At 38.5% G+C, this 19,634-nt stretch overlaps 2 protein-coding genes across 3 annotated transcripts; both read left to right on the forward strand.

Moving 5' to 3' along the window:
* Window positions 1-1,111: 1,111 nt before the first annotated feature.
* On the forward strand, window positions 1,112-4,465 carry apof (apolipoprotein F). The gene is made up of 2 exons (XM_059329404.1): window positions 1,112-1,257; window positions 2,435-4,465. The coding sequence occupies exon 2, from the start codon at window positions 2,467-2,469 to the stop codon at window positions 3,778-3,780; it is 1,314 nt and encodes a 437-aa protein (XP_059185387.1). The 5' UTR covers window positions 1,112-1,257; window positions 2,435-2,466; the 3' UTR covers window positions 3,781-4,465.
* A 4,373-nt stretch (window positions 4,466-8,838) lies between these two features.
* On the forward strand, window positions 8,839-19,488 carry stat2 (signal transducer and activator of transcription 2). Of its 2 annotated transcripts, XM_059329098.1 has the most exons (24): window positions 8,855-9,172; window positions 9,499-9,630; window positions 10,184-10,328; window positions 10,682-10,777; window positions 11,321-11,413; window positions 11,501-11,579; window positions 11,728-11,807; window positions 11,908-12,059; window positions 12,602-12,760; window positions 12,861-12,950; window positions 13,199-13,258; window positions 13,398-13,418; window positions 13,552-13,645; window positions 14,009-14,056; window positions 14,179-14,262; window positions 14,355-14,453; window positions 14,557-14,692; window positions 15,433-15,485; window positions 16,010-16,095; window positions 16,209-16,345; window positions 16,463-16,651; window positions 16,862-16,916; window positions 17,131-17,222; window positions 18,693-19,488. In XM_059329098.1, the coding sequence occupies exons 2-24, from the start codon at window positions 9,500-9,502 to the stop codon at window positions 18,908-18,910; spliced, it is 2,397 nt and encodes a 798-aa protein (XP_059185081.1). In that variant the 5' UTR covers window positions 8,855-9,172; window position 9,499; the 3' UTR covers window positions 18,911-19,488. The 2 variants fall into 2 exon arrangements, with proteins under 2 accessions (XP_059185082.1, XP_059185081.1); XM_059329099.1 differs by lacking the exon at window positions 17,131-17,222 and having other exon boundaries at window positions 8,839-9,172; window positions 18,693-18,886.
* The last annotated feature ends 146 nt before the right edge of the window (window positions 19,489-19,634 follow it).

A 19,634-nucleotide genomic window follows, 5' to 3' on the forward strand; every position in this document is an offset into this window, starting at 1 on the left:
TGACCACATTTGGACAAGAGGACATATGTAGCAACGCATAGCAAATGCTAAGTCAACACCTACAGCTAGCCCTAGCTACCTAACAAGGTGTTTCTTTAATTTATGTTCACTGATGTATATTGAGATCGTAATTTTGGCTAGCGAAAAACAGGCTTAAAACAAAACCTGCTTATCAGAGAAAAACATACCTGCTTTTTTGTCTGTTTCACTCTAAATGGGACCATAATTTCATCATGCTGTATTAAAGAAGACTTGAAACTAGTGATTGGGACCCTAAACACATTAGGGACATTTTTACTGAGGTACTAAATCAGATCAGAAGTGGGGCTGTTTTCCTATTCACTTACATTGTATATATTGGGAAACTGGGAAGCATTTAGTTAACCTTGAAGATTAAATGCTCTAATATTTGAAAACTGTCCAACCTCTTAAGCTAATTTAAAAACCCATTGGATTATCTGAAAAATGCACAAATACACACAAATATAAAAACACTTTTTGTTATCAAACAAAGCTGTTTTTCTTAGCTCATGAAAACTTTGAAGATTCTTTTTTTTTAATATGTGCTTTTCATAGAACAGCAACAGTCTGCTCCAGGGCAAAGGCAGTTTCTATAGTGAGTCAAGTGAGCTTCTGAGAATAAAAGAAGGCTTTTTCTATAGGAAGTTATTACAGAAAAGTGATGTGTTAAAATCAAAATACATGGACAGTGAGTAGGTCTGCAGTAACAAAAATACATGCATTATGAAGTGTAGTTTTGTTTATATATATTTTAAATCCTATTTTTGCGAATGAGCTCGTTCTTTACCTCAGCTAACCTCCTGTTTTCCTCACTTGTCTTGACTGTGTAAGAGATAAATTTGCTCACGGCATGAGGGGAGATTTCTTTCAAGTATTTGGGTCAGAAACAAAACCTGCCGACTGAGAGGGAGCAGAGGGACGGGGGAGGGATGAGAGGATAGCAGGGCAGACAAACAAAACTGCTTTAGAACACATGGACTTTCCCCACGTGAATCAATATTCAAGCCCTGATCTCCCTGTTGAGCAATGAGGCCAAAGAGAAGAGGGAGCTGAAAGACTGATGAGACAGAGGGAGGGCTGTGGGATGTCATGTGTAAAGAAGGAGATTCTCATTGGAGGCAACGAGAAAGAAGATTGCTATGCATGTTTTGAGGGGAAAAAAACAAAAAGCATCCTACATGCTGAAGCCATCTTGGTCGCACTGCTACACTCTGGACTCCACGTCTGATTATTAAGGTAGGTGCTGGAAACAAAGCTGCCACAGGAGCACAAGATGGAATGAAATTATGAAGTTGAGGGTGGAATAACATTTCTATTTTTAGTTTTTTAATGCAGGATAAAGAGGACAATCTCAGTGTGGAGGCTCCATATTGGGATGCATTGCTCTTTCTTGCATTGCTAAAAATATTTTCAAAATTTAGATTTTAGTTTTTGTTTGTAATGGGGACCAGTGCTTTCTACAACAATATTTCACCTCTGCTCTCCTCTCCTCTGACTCTGGAAAAGTATGTTACTCAAAGTCATGGAGGAGCAAACTCTGTTTCAGTAAATGCTCCTGCATCAAGATTTTAAAATATCTATTGTAAGGAGCTCAGTTTACTCCACATTGGGCTTTTTTATTTGAAAGGCAGACTGGATTAAAATTCTAATATCATATAATGTCGGCCAATTGTGAGACTATAGAAACATCACAGGATAAGAGTAAAGGTATTTCATATTTTCTTAGTGTCTGCTGTGAAAAAGTTGCAGCCACAAAACTGTCTAAAGCCAAAACTAGCCAATTAAAGGGACAGTTCACACAAGAATAAAATATAAAAACATTTTTTCATATATAGTACCAATTCATCAATTTAAATCGTTTTGGTTCAAGTTGTTGGAGATATCATACATAGAGATGCCTGCCTTTGTCTTTCAACCAGGAGAATGGTGTTCGTCCACAGGAAATGATGTCCTGCTGTAGTGTGTTTTGAACCTAAGCTTGTTCTTTTTTTCCTTAAACCTAACCATTTTACCTCATCTCATGCTGTCACTCATCCACAAGTAGATGCATGATACATTCTGCATGATGACACAGTTTTGGCAGGTGTAGTTTGGTAAAAAGAAAATAATTCCCACATGAAACTGTTCACAACAAGGATTCTGGATTATATTAGTGTCTAGTTTACAAGCTGAATGCCATCTAGTTCCATGATATACGAGAGAAGGCAGAAATCTCTATAGCCGATATCTCCAACAATATAGATCGATAAATAACACATCAGGTAAGAGAATACTTTTTTATTTTTATTTTGAACTGTCCCTTTAAACTCTGAGTGAACGTAAAAGACTGCAGGACTAACAGTATGCACAATGAGGACTCATTTGTTTTGTTGTTAAGCTGTTTTTCTTCTGCTTTCTCCTATGTTTAATGTAGCTTTGGGGGGGTAAAGCTCTTACAAGACTGGAATGATGTCCTCCAAGTTGAAGTGGCTGATTGTGATCCAGCTCCTGCTGAATGAACAGGCTCTGTGCAGGGTCCCACCTCCTCTGGCACTGAGAAACTCCGCGCTTACAGGATCTGACTTCAATGAAGGGGGCGAGGAGAGTGCCAAACAGGATCATCAGTCTCTCCTGGGATCCCAACTCAAGTTCGGTGTCCAACCTGCAGAAAAACCTGATCCTGTATCAGTGGTTGCACAAAAAGAGGACAGCGTTCAATCTGCCAAAAATATAGTATCAGTCCTCAGGGCGAAGCTTCAGGGGCGTATTCAGGATCATCTCCACATTCAGGGGAACGTCAGCTGTGAGGAGCTGCTGTCTGCCAGCACTGTGAGCGACCCATCGTCCACCGTGTTCCCCCAGGAGCTCCTGGGTCTCTCTTTAGTGCCCGTGTTGGTGGTGGCAGGCTGCCCACAGGAGGCCCAGACCCTGGTGCTCAAGCTGTACGACCTGCTGGGAGTGGCGGACGCGGAGGAGCTCCTGATGGAGGTGGAGGGTCTCATAGAGAGGCGGATGAGCAAGTCTGCATCCACGCCTGCACCTGCATTAGGGAGGGATCAGGCAGGGCGTCACATCGAGGCTGTGATGTTTAACATCCAGCAGCTGGCCGCGGTGGGAGACGATTCCTCCAAGCAGGAGGAGCACTGTGAGGGTTGGACCAGGGTGAGTGGAACAACACTGGCAGGAACAGCTGTGGAAGGAGCCACAGGTGATCTAGAGGAGGCTTTGAGCACCTGCGAGAGACTGGGAGCCCTGTGCGCTGGTGTGACCAGCAGTGGACTACTCAAACCTGGGAAGTACCAGGCAGTGTACAAGAAAGGCAGTCATGTCCTGCCTTCTGAGTCCACACTGTGTGAATGTTGGATCCGGCAGTGCAGCGCAGAGGAGGATGTTTCCACCCCTGCTGCTTCAGGTCGACGGGCGAAGCGAAGCCCGCAGAGGAGCTGCATCAACAAAAGCGAGGAGCGCGTGTACAACGTGGTGGAGTGGATCCCTGCAGTCAGCACCCTCTACAACCTTGGCACAGCTGTGTATTACGCCTCGGTTAACTGCTCTGAAACCGCCAAGGAGAGGGCCATCCTCAGCGCGGTTGACCTGGGCACTGATGCTCTCATGGTCGCCACAGGGGGGACGGCCGGGGTGGCGGGCTATGCCCTGGGCGCAGGGGTGAAGACAGGTGTGAAGGCTGGTGTCAGGTACCTGCTCAACTCCATGAAGCAGGAAGATGATTTGATGGTGAACCAGTTCAGCTGGGAGGAGGGCGTCATCACCATCCAGTAGACTGACGGATCAATACATCAGCCGGTGAAGCTTTAGCAATACATTTTGTGATAATTAGTATATGACATGGGATCAATGTTTGTTAACTGACATGGGTAACATTTTGGATTTTGGAAAACACATTCTTTTGTATTACTCAGTGGATTTTTAGAATCACGTTTTGAAAGGGAAAAAAAGCTTTTTTTTTGTTAGTGAGACTGCACACACAAATTTCACTTTACACAGTATGACACAAGCACAATTGTAATGATTAAGAGAATGCCAGTGATTTTTCAATTAGTCTGTAAATAATGTAAATTAATGTAATAAAATTGGAGTAAAAATGTAACTTCATTACACATGGGTTGTGTAGCTCAATCATTAGTGTAACGTAATTAAGTAAAGTATTACATTTTGAACATTGTTGACTGTAGAATAATAGCTCCTTAATGGATGAAATAGATTAACAGTGTATCATAATAAGCAGCAACTTTTAAAGAACTGGTCTCAGGAAATTACACCTTCAATCCCTCAAGACTTTCATTTTGACCTCCATCCAGTGTCTCGTCTTCTTTTTCACTCCTTTTGTTTTCTTCCATGAAAACATTTTGTCAGGTCAGATTCCCACCTCTGGTGATAATTGCAGGGACAATAGACTGAAAACTTGTTTTTCCTTAAAATGTCAATAAATTGTGTCTTAAATCTCTATGTGTGCATACAGTGATTGTCAGTGTGGTAGTTTCACACACACACACACACACACACACACACACACACACACACACACACACACACACACTCATTGTTTGTATTGTAGAGTAAGCATAAAGTTTTATACAGAGTCATAAAAATATTTTTTTTTTTAAAAGAATAAGAAAATAAATATGGAAAGACATATAAACATAAAATAAATAAATAATAAAGCATTTGGAAATATAGGGACAAAATATAAAATAATAATTATCAGTATTAGCTGCTGGTTTAGGATTATTGGTCAATTATAAGGAAATAATTATAAGCATTTTCATTAATTTTAAAATATATTTTTGTTAATTTATTTCCGTGTTAATATTAATGTAATGATATATTTAAAATACACACATGTATTTAACTTTTGCATATCAATTACTCTATTTTTCTTTTCTTTTTTTAAGAACTTTTTTTTTCTTAATTAATTTAATTGCAACAGCAAGATTTATGTGTGTAAGAATTGACTACTAGGCCTGGGTATGAAGGCCCGCCCACCACCAGTTGATTGACAGCTTCACCCTTGAAGGAATAATAAAAGCAATAGGAAAACCTGAGAACCTTGTATTTCTTGAGTCAGCTTTTAATGGTGTCAGGAAACAGCCTTTAATCTAGCTTTGTGACGATGCATTTTACAGCTGAGACTTTAAAATAGTTTATTTAGCTTAAGTAGAATAATTTACCCAACAGTTAGAGGAACATTTCATCCTTCAGTTTATCAGAAAAATCAAAATAGTTTTCATTGGACATGAATGGTATCAGTGGCGGAACAAGTATTCAGATCCCTTACTAGTAAAAGTACTAATACCACACTGTAGAGTTACTCCACTACAAGTAAAAGTTCTGCATTCAAAACTTGCTTAAGTAAAAGTACAAAAATAAAAGCATCAAAAAGTACTTAAAGTATCAAAGTAAAAGTATTTCCTTGTGCAGATTGTTATATATATTCCAAATATATAATTGCATTATTTATACTTGATTATATAGGGAGGGACGGCTGGCTTGACTACGGAGAAGCGAATGACGGCTCACTTGACCGCAGTGGTCATTTCTACATGTCAGAGTAGAAAAAGTACTACAGTGAATAATACAATGAGTGATGACTGTTTAACTGTTTCAGTTCATTCTGACCCACTATCACGCTGGGACAAATGAGTAGAACAGTGCCATCGCTAATGTTATTACTCTTCAGACTACTATGACAAGTCACAATGTCTGCTGGAAGATTGTGGCTGCCACCTCTCTATTGCATTTGCATGCTCTCAGTGGAGTGAACCTGAACCCTAAACAAGATCATATATATACAGTCATCGAAAAAATGATTAGACAACCCTTGTTTTCTCCTTGCTTTCTTATTCATTTAATACCTGGTACAACTAAAGGTACATTTGTTTGGACGAATATAATGATAACAACAAAAACAGCTCATAAGAGTTTAAATTAAGAGCTGATATCTAAACATGTTCCTTGGATTTATTGATAATGATTTTGGTTATTATAAAGGAAACCATGGAAAAAGGCTAGATATCAGCAAATTTAACTCTTATGAGCTGTTATTGTTGTTAGAATTATATCTTTCCAAACAAATGTACCTTTAGTTGTACCAGGCATTAAAATGAACAAGAAACTGAAGAAAACAATGGTCTAATAATTTTTTCCATGACTGTGTGTTTGTTATGTATATGCTAGCTAGTTATTCATGCAAATTACATGTCTGTCAAAAGCCCAGATGATCATCATAAAAGTGAATAATTCATGATGAGCTGTAAACAATCTCTCTTCTGATTCAAAGCTCTGTCCTGTTAACTTTACTCTTTGCACATATTTACCAAACAGATTCATCTGAGCTCAATCAAAGTCCACAAATCTTATTTTATCAGTAAACCGGTCAGCTGGATGAATCCAAAGTCAGTAGCTGTACTTATAAAATATACAGTATAACATATCACATAAGCTCTGTGAATGAAGTGGAAAGAGAATAGGAACAAGCTGTGTGTTGTTTAATCAGATGAGGCCGGACAGAACGCACAGAGTCTGCTTCCTGGTAATGGAGAGGAATTTGATTTGATTAAAGGAGCTACACCAGTTTAAGACTGATTAAATAATGTTAGATAACTTGTCTGTCTGTTTGTCTGGAAGGAAGGAAGATGATGTCCTTTTTTAAACCTATGTCTTTCCACAGCACAGATATGTTTGCAGATGCGCTGGACAACAAAACAACTGAAAATTTGAAGCTGCTGTTTAGGACTCTGAAGTCACATTATCAGCATTATTTTTTGAGATATTTTAAAATCCTGTCGAGGAGTTTACATTTTTACAAATTACACTTGTTTTTATTATGCAAATTAGTACATTCCATATATCCTTAAACAGACCAGAACAGAGGGGGAATAATATTTACATTATTGCATAGTTAAATCAATGAAGAGAATGTGAATAATAATAATTGTATATAATTCATTGTGAGTCCACAAATTTGGAGTGGGGTGTGATTGTGGGCAAATTTAAAATTGTGACCCAGGAATTTCTTTTTCCACAAACTTTTTCCACTGCCCAATATGATGACTGCATTTATATATATATATATACACACACACATATATATATATATATATATATATATACACACACACACACACATATATATACTAATTTCCGTAATGGTGAGGCAAGTATGACATCTACTGTTGAGAGCTGAAACTGAAGGAATGAAAAAAATAAATTTTATTGATACATTAGTAATATTCACAAAGGGGCCAGTTGTACAAGATGGGTGTAAAAAGTAAAACCACCATGGTTATTATTTTAAAGTGTTTATTATTTAAAAAAAACAAAAACATTTCATTAGAAGCTACCTGTTGCCTATTCTAAAGACAAATTGAGAGATTTGACATTGACATTTCATTAATTTCCAATTAATCAAAATCCAAACTAATTTTTGTATTGATGTGACAAACAGGACACCTACTGGTGAGAGTGGGAACTGAAGGAATAAGTAAAATAATAAATAAACTAAAAATAACTTTGTAGCAGTGCTGGTGAATAAATAGTAAGAATATTTCTTGAAGTTCAAATGACAGAGTATTACCATTATCTAAACATGTAATGTTATTTTCTCACTTTCTTTTACTGGGGTTATACAAGGCAACAAATATTAACTTAATATTAACTCAAAAATAAAATATAGTGAATGGTTACAGATCAAGCTCGAGTTTAAGTTCCAAGATTCAGTTTTATAGTCAGATAAAATAAGATAAAATGACAAAAGCTAGATAAAAGGACAACAGGATGTAAGGTAGGATGGGCTGACATACAAATAAAATCTAGTATGCTACTAAACACATCTGAAGATGAGGATTGCGTGTAAAAGTCGCTTAAACAAGAGTTTATCCAACAGTATTGCACAAAATGTAACCATAAATGCGGATAAAATATAGGATATGAGTGAATATAGCACATACATGAAAAGAGGATTTATGCGTGGCTCAAGCAGCAGTCAGGTTGATTTAATGCATTTCAAATGTGAACAATAAATTATGCAGACAGCATATATGAGGGGGCGATCAGAAATGTGAAGGGGCATCATGTGTACACATCATGCTCCAGCACTTTTTTTCTGTGCTTATAGTAACGATGCTTTCTTGATTGAAAGGGGTCTATGTGTCCAACCCCAACCTGGAGAAGTGGATTACACTTTGTCAGACCTCTACCTTCAGACCTGTCCAGGTGTCCCACCTGAAGACTGAGCTCCTGCTGGTTTAGTTCTTAAGGTCACTGAGGCATGCAAACCCCCGACCACAATAAGGTGGCAATCCCTTCATTTATTCATTTAATTGAAGAAAATGAAACATCCTTCATCCAGATTTCAACCAACAATCGTGTATCGCGTGTCCCTTTTTCGGCGAATTTTCCCGCTATTGCAGATAATTCTGTCAAATTGTAATGTATATTAATTTTGTGAGTATATTAAAATGTGCTTTCTCAACTTCTAAAATTTTGATTTGAGGGGGCAAGACATTTATTTAAGGGGGCTCGGCCCCCTCTTGCCCCAGCCTCGCAGACAGCAGGTAAGCAGGTACACATTTGGGGACTTTATGCAGTAGTTGATTTCCGGCTAGAGTGTCAGAGACGCATTACTGATTTCTGCGTCACTTGCTCCCTCTGTCACTACACAACCACAACCTCATTTCTCGGGAAATCTACAAACAGGGCCATAAGTTTCTATTTTGCTCACCACGCCCCTCACTACAGATTGACATGAAATTGGACCAATAGTGTGCGCTGCTTTGTGCCCGGATCAACCAATGAGCTGTTATCTCTGAGCGCATGAGGAAACTGTTCGATTCGTTGCGGACATTGCGGCTCTTCACTGCAGTTAACGGCAGTTGACTAGAGCCAAAATGGCTCCTGTAGTTAGCTTGACAAGAACCGTTTGGGGAGGGATAAATGGATATCCAATGAAAGCGAGACGTACGCTAAAAATATTGCGGAAATAACATTCACACGCCTGCATTTTGGTTGAAATTGTTTTTGTTTTACCGACTTCTTACAGCAGCTACAGCTAACGATAGCTAGGAAACAAGAGCTAGCTATGCGCCTGTTTTTATAAAGGTAGCTAGTTGCTAAGATATTTATAAGTGGATTCAAACTGACAGCGTACAGTAAGGTGAGTAAATGTGTTATTACTACTACGTTGCGCCATATCTGCGTTGTTGACTGACAGTTTGTCTTAGTCAAACAGGCATACAAATAAAATATACTCTCTGTCAGTCTCCAATGGCTTGTTAAAAAAGATAATAACACAATTTGCAGTCATACAGCTCATAGTTATCAGTCTCACAGGTAACTATTATCCAAGAGGTAGAACTTTGCTCCTTCAACCGTTGACTTGTATTTACCCTTTCCATTTAATGGCGCTGTCTTTTAGTACTCCCATACTGTATGCAAACTCCCAGTAAATGTGGTTTGGTGTTTGTTTGATAAACCTTTTAGGATGGCTCAGTGGGAGAGACTGAGGCAGCTGCCTGCTGCGTACCAGCAGCAGCTACATGAGCTCTATGACAGGGATGATTTGCCCATGGATGTTCGGCACTACCTGTCAGCCTGGGTGGAGAAGCAGGACTGGTAAGTGTTGTGGATATTTCTGTAATATACTGGTTTCAGGGTGTAATTACGATTCATCACATGCGTATGCTTCAAAAGAAAAGAAAAGAATAAAGTTGTGTAAACAGAGATTTTTTTCTGGTAAAACAATCCAAGTACTCATAATGAAGACCACCTGGATCTCTTATCTTTCCCCCAGATGTAGGGTTTTCCCCCAGATGCAGGGTTTTTAATTTATTTGTGTGAGAGATAAATGATAATAGTTTCTCACAGGAAGTAAGGGGGGTGCTTTGATTTTAAGGTCTCTTCACACTGAATATCAAACTGACCTGCATGCTGACCTCCACACTTAGAGGAGATAAGGCTCAGCTCACTCTTGAGCATATAGATAATATAGAAAATACAAAATGTAAACGTGGGAATTATATAACTACAAAAATTCAACTACAGCAAGGCAGCATCTTTTTTTTGCCCCTGGTATCATTAAGCCCACATTCTATAATTAATTAATAATACATTACCTGTTTGTAAAATACACTAATATTTGTATCTTTTTTGCTTGTGTGTTTTTCAGGCAACGAGCAGCGCGGGACCATACCAAGGCTATGATGCTGTTCCAGGTCCTGCTGGAGAATCTGGATATCCAACACAGCCGCTTTGTTCAAGAGGAGTCATTCTTGATGCAGCACAACATTAGACGCTATAAACAGAACTTTCAGGTTTGTCTGGATGGGAACGCACCATTGGGTGAAAATCTTTATTTCAAATGAGAAATACCCACTGTGAACACAAGGGACATAATGGTTTGATCAGCTCCCTTCAAAATGATTAGCATGGTTGTAGAATACCGTGTTGCATGTTAAGTAAAGGGAAGTATTTTGAGCTACATATATATTCTTATATGGTCAGTATGGTCAACCAATAAAGCAAGCTAAGGTTCAGTGTCTTTAGAGAGATTTTTTCAAATCAACATTCCAGGTGATTTTGCTTTATTTATCCTGCCTGTGCTAATATTTTAAAGTAATTAACTTTGACTTTAATTGATATCTATCTGACCTCTCTGCCTTGACAGAGGTTCCTGGATGACCCGTGTGCCTTGGCGAGCACAATTCTGTGGTATTTGGGAAAAGAGAATGGAATTCTGCAGGATGCTGCTCTGGCTGAGCAGGTTGGGGCAACATAAGCTTTTTTTAGAATGTAGTAGAGAGGGCACACCCTGCTGCTTATAAAACATTCAATGAAAACAGCACACAACCATCACACCGGTGTTGCTCTGGAAAATGGCAGCTGTCACATGGTATTTTTACATATACGTTATCATATGGTCAGTTAATACATTGTCTTGTTTAGACTGTTTTTGCCCATATGACTCAGTGGTAATCCACCAAATGTGGATGTGCTGTGTGTCTGCTGTACTGTAACTTAATTCAAAATGTAATATATTTAAAACAATTTACGTTGTATGCTTGTTTTTACTTGTCTATTTGTTCTGGAAAATGTTATTTTTGCAGTCTTTTAGAAAATGCAAATTGCACCCAGAACCAAACTACAGGACTCTGTGTGTGGGCTAATTTTCCACCAAGCTGTGATATTGTTTTAACTGCCACTTTTACTCACACTTATACTATGCACTGCAACAATATTACTGAGTACCACATCTGAAAGTCTTAATCTCTATATCCGCTCCTCCTTCACCTTTTCTTTTTCTCAGGTCCAGCTTTTGCAAGTGGAGCAGGAAGCCATGGAGACAAGCAGCCAGCAGGACCTTGAACGTAAATTGGTTGGCCTCAGGAATGAAGTGCAGGTGCAGATTATGTTGCTTTATGCAATTATGTTGTGCTTTGTAGTTGAAACATATAACAGATCATCTTTTTGGGGGGGGGGGATTTAGTGCATGGAACATACAATGTTATGTCTGGAGGAGCAGCAAGATGAGTTTGATTTTAAATACCAAACCAACAAGATGGAAGGTAAGCAGATTAAATATTATATTTGCATGCTGTGACTATGTTCTCAGAGGATGAGTAATAAAGAGGTCTGAATCACAGCTAAATGTTCTCTTTTGTTTTGGTCTGTCTTATATGGAAACTGTGATCCGCTGTGGAAACGGTTAAACAGCTGTGGTAGATGAGGCTGTGAAGAAAGAACAAATAAAAGTTCTTCAGATACTTGTCAACAGACTGGATGAATGTAGAAAGGTACGGAGTCATGGATATTTTTCCAAATAACATAATCTCTTCTGTCCAATTCCTCTCCTAATTTAAAGAATACAATTATATTTTTATCTCATATTCTTAGAGCACACTTTCAGATCTAAATAAGCTCCTGGACAGGGCTGAGGATTTTGTCGACATATTGGTGAAGAAGGAGCTGGTGGAGTGGCAGAGGAGGCAGCAGAAAGCCAGCATTGGTGCCCCAGATAATGTTTGCCTGGATCAGCTAGAGAAGTGGTATGTTCATCCCCACGTGCTCCACATCAGTTTTAGGTGTAAGGGTTATATCAATAATCCCTCTGTAAATTAAGTGCTTTAAAAACCCTGCTGTTTTAAACAATGTCTCATCACTTGTATTTATTTTTTTCTCATATAATTATTATTAATAATAATAATAATAATAATGTAATTATTAGTGTGCTTTCAGAAAATGTTTTGAACAAGTGCAGCCTGTTAAAGTGATGTAGAACACAGGACAACAAAAGCTTTGCTACCTGAAATGTATTCGTCATTATGTTCCATGTTTAATCTCAGTGAGAAATAAATACTATGAATTATATGTACTATCCTCCTATTTATGCACACCATTTATGAGTTATGGAGAGGTTTATATACACTGTTTTGTTTGTTTTTCACCCATTTTTACTTCCATCTATATGCTATCCTTAAGAATAGCTGTAAGCAGCACTATAATCAGATTTATGGCTGTCAATTCTTGTTGTTTTTTTCCTACATTGCTTGTGCATCATCACTTTTGCTCTTTTCCTCTTGTTTTGTAGGTTCACCTGTGTGGCAGAGTGTCTGTTCCAGGTGCGGGAGTTTCTGGGTAAACTGGAGGAGCTGGTAGGAAAAGTGTCCTATGAAAACGACCCTTTGAAGACTCAAAAACCCATAATGCAGAGGAGAGCAGATACTCTTCTAAAAGACTTACTCAAGAGGTCTCTCTTTTAGGACACACTTTCTTACACTTTTCTTGCTCTCTTACGACCTACTTCCTTGTGAAATTTCCTAACTCTGTTGTTTCACTGTTTCTTGAAGTTCCTTTGTGGTTGAGACTCAGCCATCCATGCCTCAGGGGAAAGGACCCCTGGTGCTCCGCACAAACGTCCAGTTCTCTGTCAAGACCAGGTCAGTGTGCTGCTCCACGCAATCACTACAAGTGTGTGGGATTTTGTGGCATCTAGTGGTGAGGTTGCAGATTACAACAAACTGAATACCCCTCTCTTTCTAACCTCCTTCTGTTATACTTTTCACGTAAATTACTTTGATCCATCATTTTATTTGTTCCTTATTGTAACCTTGGGATTTCACATACATTTTAACACATAGTATCTTAATATTTCTAAAATCTTAACACCTGATATGATATTTTTTAGGCTTCTTGTTAAGTTTCCTGAGCTGAATCACTCCATGAAAGTGGATGTATCCATGGACAGGTGAGATTATTCCTTCAGTTTGTTATTTCTATTACACAATAAAGCCTTCAGTCTTTAGTTCTTGACTTCAAACATTAGATGCTGTTGTTTCATTACCCTCCTGTGGTCACTGCTATATCTTTCTCCCCCTTGAATTTAGGGAGGCTCCTCAGATCAAAGGGTGAGTATTTGTTTTTTAAATCTTTAGCTTCCATACCAAGTGGTACTTTTAGATGAACAGTATTAAACTTTTGACTTTGATGTGTATATACTTATATATGTATATATTTGTATTTAACCTTGCATTTTTGTAGATATCGGAGATTTAATGTCCTGGGGAACAAAAGTAAGGCCTTGAACATGGCAGAGAGCCAGAGTGGAGGCATGGTGGCAGACTTCAGACATCTTGTGAGTCTAACAAACTATTCTATTATTCAGTTGGTCCGTCCGTCTGTCTTCCCTTTATTTTCCTCGACAACTGGTCATCCGATAGACTTCACACTTGGCAAGTGTTTTGCTCAAAACCTTAGAATGTGCAGTGTCCATTGTGAGCTTGAGTCTGTTATATACACACTGTGAAGTCAATACACTGTAGTGTATTGAGCGGGACCCCTACTGACCGTTACACAGTCGAATGGCATGCTGGGTATAGTTTGCTCTATAGTACATTAAACAGATGAATAAAGAGACATAACAATGTAGCAAATTCAAACAACAGCGATGTTACTTACAGAATGAACACTGTTGTTTTTTTTTCTTATTTTTCTGCAGACTCTGAAGGAGCAGAAGTCTGGAGGTGGCGGCAAAGGAGTCAGTGATGTGAGTTGACTTTGGCAATCCAGAAGAGAACATCTTTGGTTACAGTTTAACTCAGTAAGTGATCATACAAGAACATGTGAACAATCAAATGATGAGCTGTGTGGGTGTGTTCGTGTTGGCAGATTTCCCTCAGTGTGACAGAGGAGATGCACATCATCTACTTCAACACTGTATTTGAGCTGAAAGGATTGACCGTTCCATTGCAGGTGAAGTTACTTCTATTATATTATAATGATTATATTATTGGTTTTTACTGTCTTGTTTATGGAAATAAGTTGTGTTTTTCCCGGCACCTTAGGCCTCCTCCATCCCGGTGGTTATCATCTCCAACTCCAGCCAGCAGCAGAGTGCCTGGGCGTCTGTACTCTGGTTTAATATGATCAGTCTGGACACCAAGGTGAGAAATCCCCATGCTTAAAACACTATGTAGTACTTTGATTTAATTTAGGCATGAGAAATGAATTGTGTATATATTTGTTGGTGTGTGTCTGTCTATCTAGGATGCCATGTTCTTTGCCAACTCTCCTGCAGCGTCATGGCCACAGTTTGGAGAGATGTTGAGCTGGCAGTTTCTCTCTGCCACTAAACGCGGTCTGAATGAGGATCAGTTGGAAATGATTGCACGCAGACTGTTTGGTAAATGTTACTCATATGTTCTACTTCAGCTGCTTGTCTTTGCTTATATTTGTGGTTCATTAATCTCTAAGTGAAACATCAGGAAACTTTTGGGAAATTTTGACAGTTATCAAAAAAAAATTGTACAGTCTTTCACCGAAGAACCAAAACAATCTCTGCCTCAGCTGTTGGATGTTTTCTGTTTTAATGTATCCAGTGTCACATAAGAATAGAGCTGATGTCTATATTTTAATCAATTCTTACCGTTGGGGAAGGTGGTTAATGTGTACTCTTTTACCATCTTCCCCCCTGAACAAGCAAAATATGCCCAGAACATTAAACATTCTTTATTGTGTTTTTCTTTTATCATATAGAGCCAACACTAGATGTGAAAGAAGACATGTTTGTGTTAAAATGAAGACCTCAGTAGTTCTCATAACTTCATCAGATTTACTACAGCTGTTAAAGTTCTATCCATTACTTGTCTCCCATGGAAACGTGTGTGAATCGTTTTGAATTGGAATTGTGATGACACTCAGTAGATCCTGTGTGCAGTTAATATTGATTTGTCAGATTAGTCATTCGTTCGTTATCCTTAACTGCTTACCCACACTCAGGTCGCGGGTTTGTCAGATTATGATCAAAATGATTGCACACTATAATTCAGCATCTTTCATGGCTTGAATGCATGTTTTATTATGAATTATATCAGTGATTAAGAGTTGCATAATGCACCGTTTATTTATTTTCTTTTTCACCAGGAAATCAGCAGAACTATGACACCTGCAAAGTAACTTGGTCAAAATTCAGCAAGGTAAGAATACTGAATCCTGGAAAATATGTTTCAGCTTGGCGCGACCACTCGACTTGTAATATCGTAACTTTGATGATGATCCCCTTTTCCCTTTTCTAGTGTCGCTTATTTGAAGTGTTGAAGTGCAACTACTGGTACAGACATTCCTATTACCCCTTGGATAAATTGTCAGCACTTGAGTGATTCCCTGACCTTTATGCCTTTGAACTGCTGACACCCATGGTTTTCTATCCATCCATCCCATTCTCATGAATAAGATATCTTAGGAACACCTGGAGGGAATTACTTCAAATTTGTCACAAACGTTCATTTGGACTCAAGGATGAACAGATTAAATTTTGTAGGCTTAAGATTGCATAAACTAATTTTGGCAAAAATATACACAATGTCGAATAGGATAAAATAATAAAGTGATGACATTTTATACATTGATGCTATTTTATTATGTATTATTTTAAATACATGTTCTTAATGAATATACTGTAGATGTAGATTGATGACCTTTTCCGCACATTTTGTTACAGGAAAATACTCCTGACACTTTCTGGGTGTGGTTTGATGGCATCTTGGTGATGGTGAAGACATACCTTGAAGACCTGTGGAGGGATGGGTACGTTTTAGTCTTATTTGTGTTTAATACAGAGCACTGTAGCTTGTGCCTTTAATTACTGGGAAATGGGAGAAGTTTTTTATTTTATGTACAACTTTTTATCTATACTGTAGCCTCATCATGGGTTTTGTGAGCAAAGGCAAAGAGAAGTCCCTCCTGAAGAAGAAAAAGAGAGGGACATTCTTGTTGCGCTTCAGTGAAAGTGTCATTGGAGGAATCACCTTCTCCTGGGTGGAAACCACCATAACTGGTGAGATATTTTTAATTCATAGTGACTCTAAAAATAGTGTTACCTGGTATACAAACAACTTCCTGTTAGATCAGTTAAACACCTTTTTTTAAATTAATACTTTCCTGTGTATTGTAGGTGCGCCTGACGTGAAGACGGTCCAGCCCTTCACCAAAGTTGACCTCTGCCAGATCCCCTTCCAGGAAATCATCAGAAACTACCAGATCTTAGAAGCTGAAAACATCCCAGAAAACCCTCTGCTTTATCTTTATCCTGACACCCCTAAAGACGAGGCCTTTGGAAAATACTACTCTGAGAAGACTGGAAGTAAGGCTATCAGATGTTTTGCTGATACTTTTTATCTGCCACTTAAATATTTTCTAAAAACACAAATATGCCCAAAAAACACACATGCCATTTTCCGTTTTGGTTAATGTTATGTGAATGGTGTTCTGCTTTGCATTAGTCATGGGTACAATTACACTATATTGATGTGTTGGGGATGAATATGACACATTTATACTCATTCTCTTTCAGATGACAGTCCTTATATAAAGTACATCAAAACCAAGCTGATGTTCGTTTCAAAGGAGTAAGTATATCATCCATTTTCTCCAGGCTCGTTTCCAGTATTGCATTGCATCTTTGTATTAATACTAAATTGTCTTTATATTCCAAATGTGCTTTATATAGAAACAACAAACTAAAAATGCACTTGCTTCATCCAAGAAGTAGTGTACCCAGGCCATGTTTTATTAATGTCATGAGCAACTGGTTGTAATGACTGTTTGTGATTGGTCATGTAGGAACACACTGGCGGCTAGGTCACCCATGCCCTCTGACATGGCACAGGGTGAATGCCTGGAGTCAATGAATGGCCTGTATGGAGAGGCAGCTGGTGAGTCATGGCTCTCCTTGCTGTCCAGTCCAGCTGAAAACCTCATCCAACAAAATCGCTCTCCCTTTGTCAAAGAGCTCTATGCTGCCCTATCTATTTAGGCCTTGTGGTGCATGAAATCAGTTGGAAGGATGGTGTCTAGATAGATTTCAGGAGACAACTGTGAAGTTATCTAACCTCTAACTTATATCCTGTGAGGCTGTGGCTGTGCTTCAACTGCATGCACATGTACGGTAGTCTGCTCTACTGAAAATAACATCTAACAGGTGTGGACATGATTGGTTACAGCGAAAATTTTACTAACACATTAACTTAATTGCTTATATCTTTTTGATTCTAACTTCTGATGCTTGAAAACTTTTCTTGGTGAATGTATTAAGTAAGGGATAATGTATACCAAGCAGGTTATTATAAGAAAATAAACCTAATCTTGGATCACCCTAGAGGAGTTTATTTTGGCAATAATGACCAGCTCACTGTACACTGTACAGAAATAATGATTGAATAATGATTTTATTGCTTCTGCTAAAAAAACAGTCTGAACTACATCAGTAACAACAGTCTGTTGTTTATAGCAGCAGACTGATATTTAGAAATAGCAGATTGCAGAACGCCGTAACTGACCAATCAGAATCACATATTAGACAAAAGCTGCAAACTAAAATTAATTAAAAGCCAAAAAAAAGTAAAACAGCACATAGTCAAAGGATAAAAAATGCACAATGGCTGTAAAAATGCAGCATAAAAATGGACAGGTGGAGGCCAATTTATTTGGCTCTGATTGAGGGTGAGAGGCTATTTTTTTAAAGTATGTTGGGCACGGGAACTGGAGTCTGTGTGGGTACATGAGACCCTCAGAAGGAGGAGAAATCAAAGGGAGTACAACCAGCTGGTTCAGGGGCTTCACCCGGATGATGGCCAGCTTACTGAAGTGGACTCAGGGACAGTTTTGTCTCTCAGTTTGATTATTTGGTCTGTATTTTTCCACTTTCCACCTTTCGGAGAGCTCCTACAATAATGCAAGGCGCTCAGCAAAACAAGCGATCAAAACACAATGATGGACCTTAGAGGTGCTGGTCCCCCCTTGACAGAGCCAGGCTAGTTGTATTCCTGTTTCCAGTACACATGCTAAGTTGAGCTAGCCAGTCATTTACTGTTTTATTTAATGGACAGAGAGTAGTATCAGTCCTCTCATTATTGAAGCAGTTAAAACAACTCAAAAACATAATAGTGGTTAAATATTTAATAATTTGTCGAGCTGAAAGAAAAATACCAACACTGCATGCAACTGATGTGAATCTTACGCAAAATCAAATCCTACCAATCAGTGCGTCCCTGCAGGATGAGTCTGTACTGTGTTTTTTTTTTTTTCGTTTGCATCACATTTTTGTGAAAGCAGTACCATACATAAACACCTCAGCCATGAAAGCAGAAACAGTATCTTTCTCTTGTCCCTTCCTCTGCTTTCAGAACAAGACGGGACTCATCCTCTGCAGTCACCTCTGGAAACGTATGACCCTGATCCCATGCTGTCTGGTGCTATTGCATCCACAGAGGATGATTTACGCAAGTATCTTGAAAACCCCAACATCTTCATGGACTTGCACGATGAGCCGGGGCTGCCTGATCTCAGTCTGACAGGGTTTAATTCCCTGCCCCAACAATCCTGTGGAAGCATTTTCCAGTAAGCCACTGTTGTGAATATTTAACCAAACCACTTCATTATTCATTTAAAGCTTTACTTTTAGTTTCATACATTACAACATCAATGCTATTGATTGGTAACATACGTAGCAAATCCACTGTGAAGTTATTAGTTTGCTTTTTTATTATGACATACTTGACAGCCCCACTTTTAATCTAATTTAGATGCTTTTTGTAATTCCCTTTTATCATGTTGTCTAGTGAGACTATTTGATCGCACAAAAGAGGTAATTGAATTAGCTGGACTCCTATCCACTCCATTAGTGTCTCAGGCACTTGTACTAGAGCCCCCAATTGTTGCACATCCTTAAATCAGAATCTTGTTTTTTTTTTTTTGGCTTCTAAGGAATAAAATTGAACTGACTTTGTGAGTAGGTGGGAAAATGATCATATAAGGTATTGTAGAGAACATTGCGCAGACTGCACATAATTTATTGTTTCACTGTGAGTCCCTTTGTGGTTGCTATAATGTTGTGACCAATTGTACTGACATATGGCACTTGATATGCTTTTATATTAAACTGCTCATTTAAATAAAAATAAAAATGTATCACCAATAAAAGGGAAGTAAGGGATTTTATGTTCTGTTCATTAATAACTGAAATGTTAATTAACCAGCACACTCACCGGCCACACTTTTAGGTGAAGTGTGTACCTAATAAAGTGGCGGTGTAGTTTTCTGCTACTGAAGTCCATCTGCTTCAAGGT

The sequence above is a fragment of the Centropristis striata genome, chromosome 3, assembly GCF_030273125.1.
Source record: "Centropristis striata isolate RG_2023a ecotype Rhode Island chromosome 3, C.striata_1.0, whole genome shotgun sequence".
Classification (NCBI taxonomy): domain Eukaryota; kingdom Metazoa; phylum Chordata; class Actinopteri; order Perciformes; family Serranidae; genus Centropristis; species Centropristis striata.

Bases quoted from the DNA above. Each gene is read 5' to 3' on its own strand.
- apof (XM_059329404.1), top strand. From the start codon at position 2,467: ATGATGTCCTCCAAGTTGAAGTGGCTGATTGTGATCCAGCTCCTGCTG.
- stat2 (XM_059329098.1), top strand. From the start codon at position 9,500: ATGGCTCAGTGGGAGAGACTGAGGCAGCTGCCTGCTGCGTACCAGCAG. The intron at 11,414-11,500 runs GTGCAGATTATG...GGGGGGATTTAG, and splicing joins GCCTCAGGAATGAAGTGCAG to TGCATGGAACATACAATGTT. The intron at 16,096-16,208 runs GTACGTTTTAGT...TCTATACTGTAG, and splicing joins GAAGACCTGTGGAGGGATGG to CCTCATCATGGGTTTTGTGA.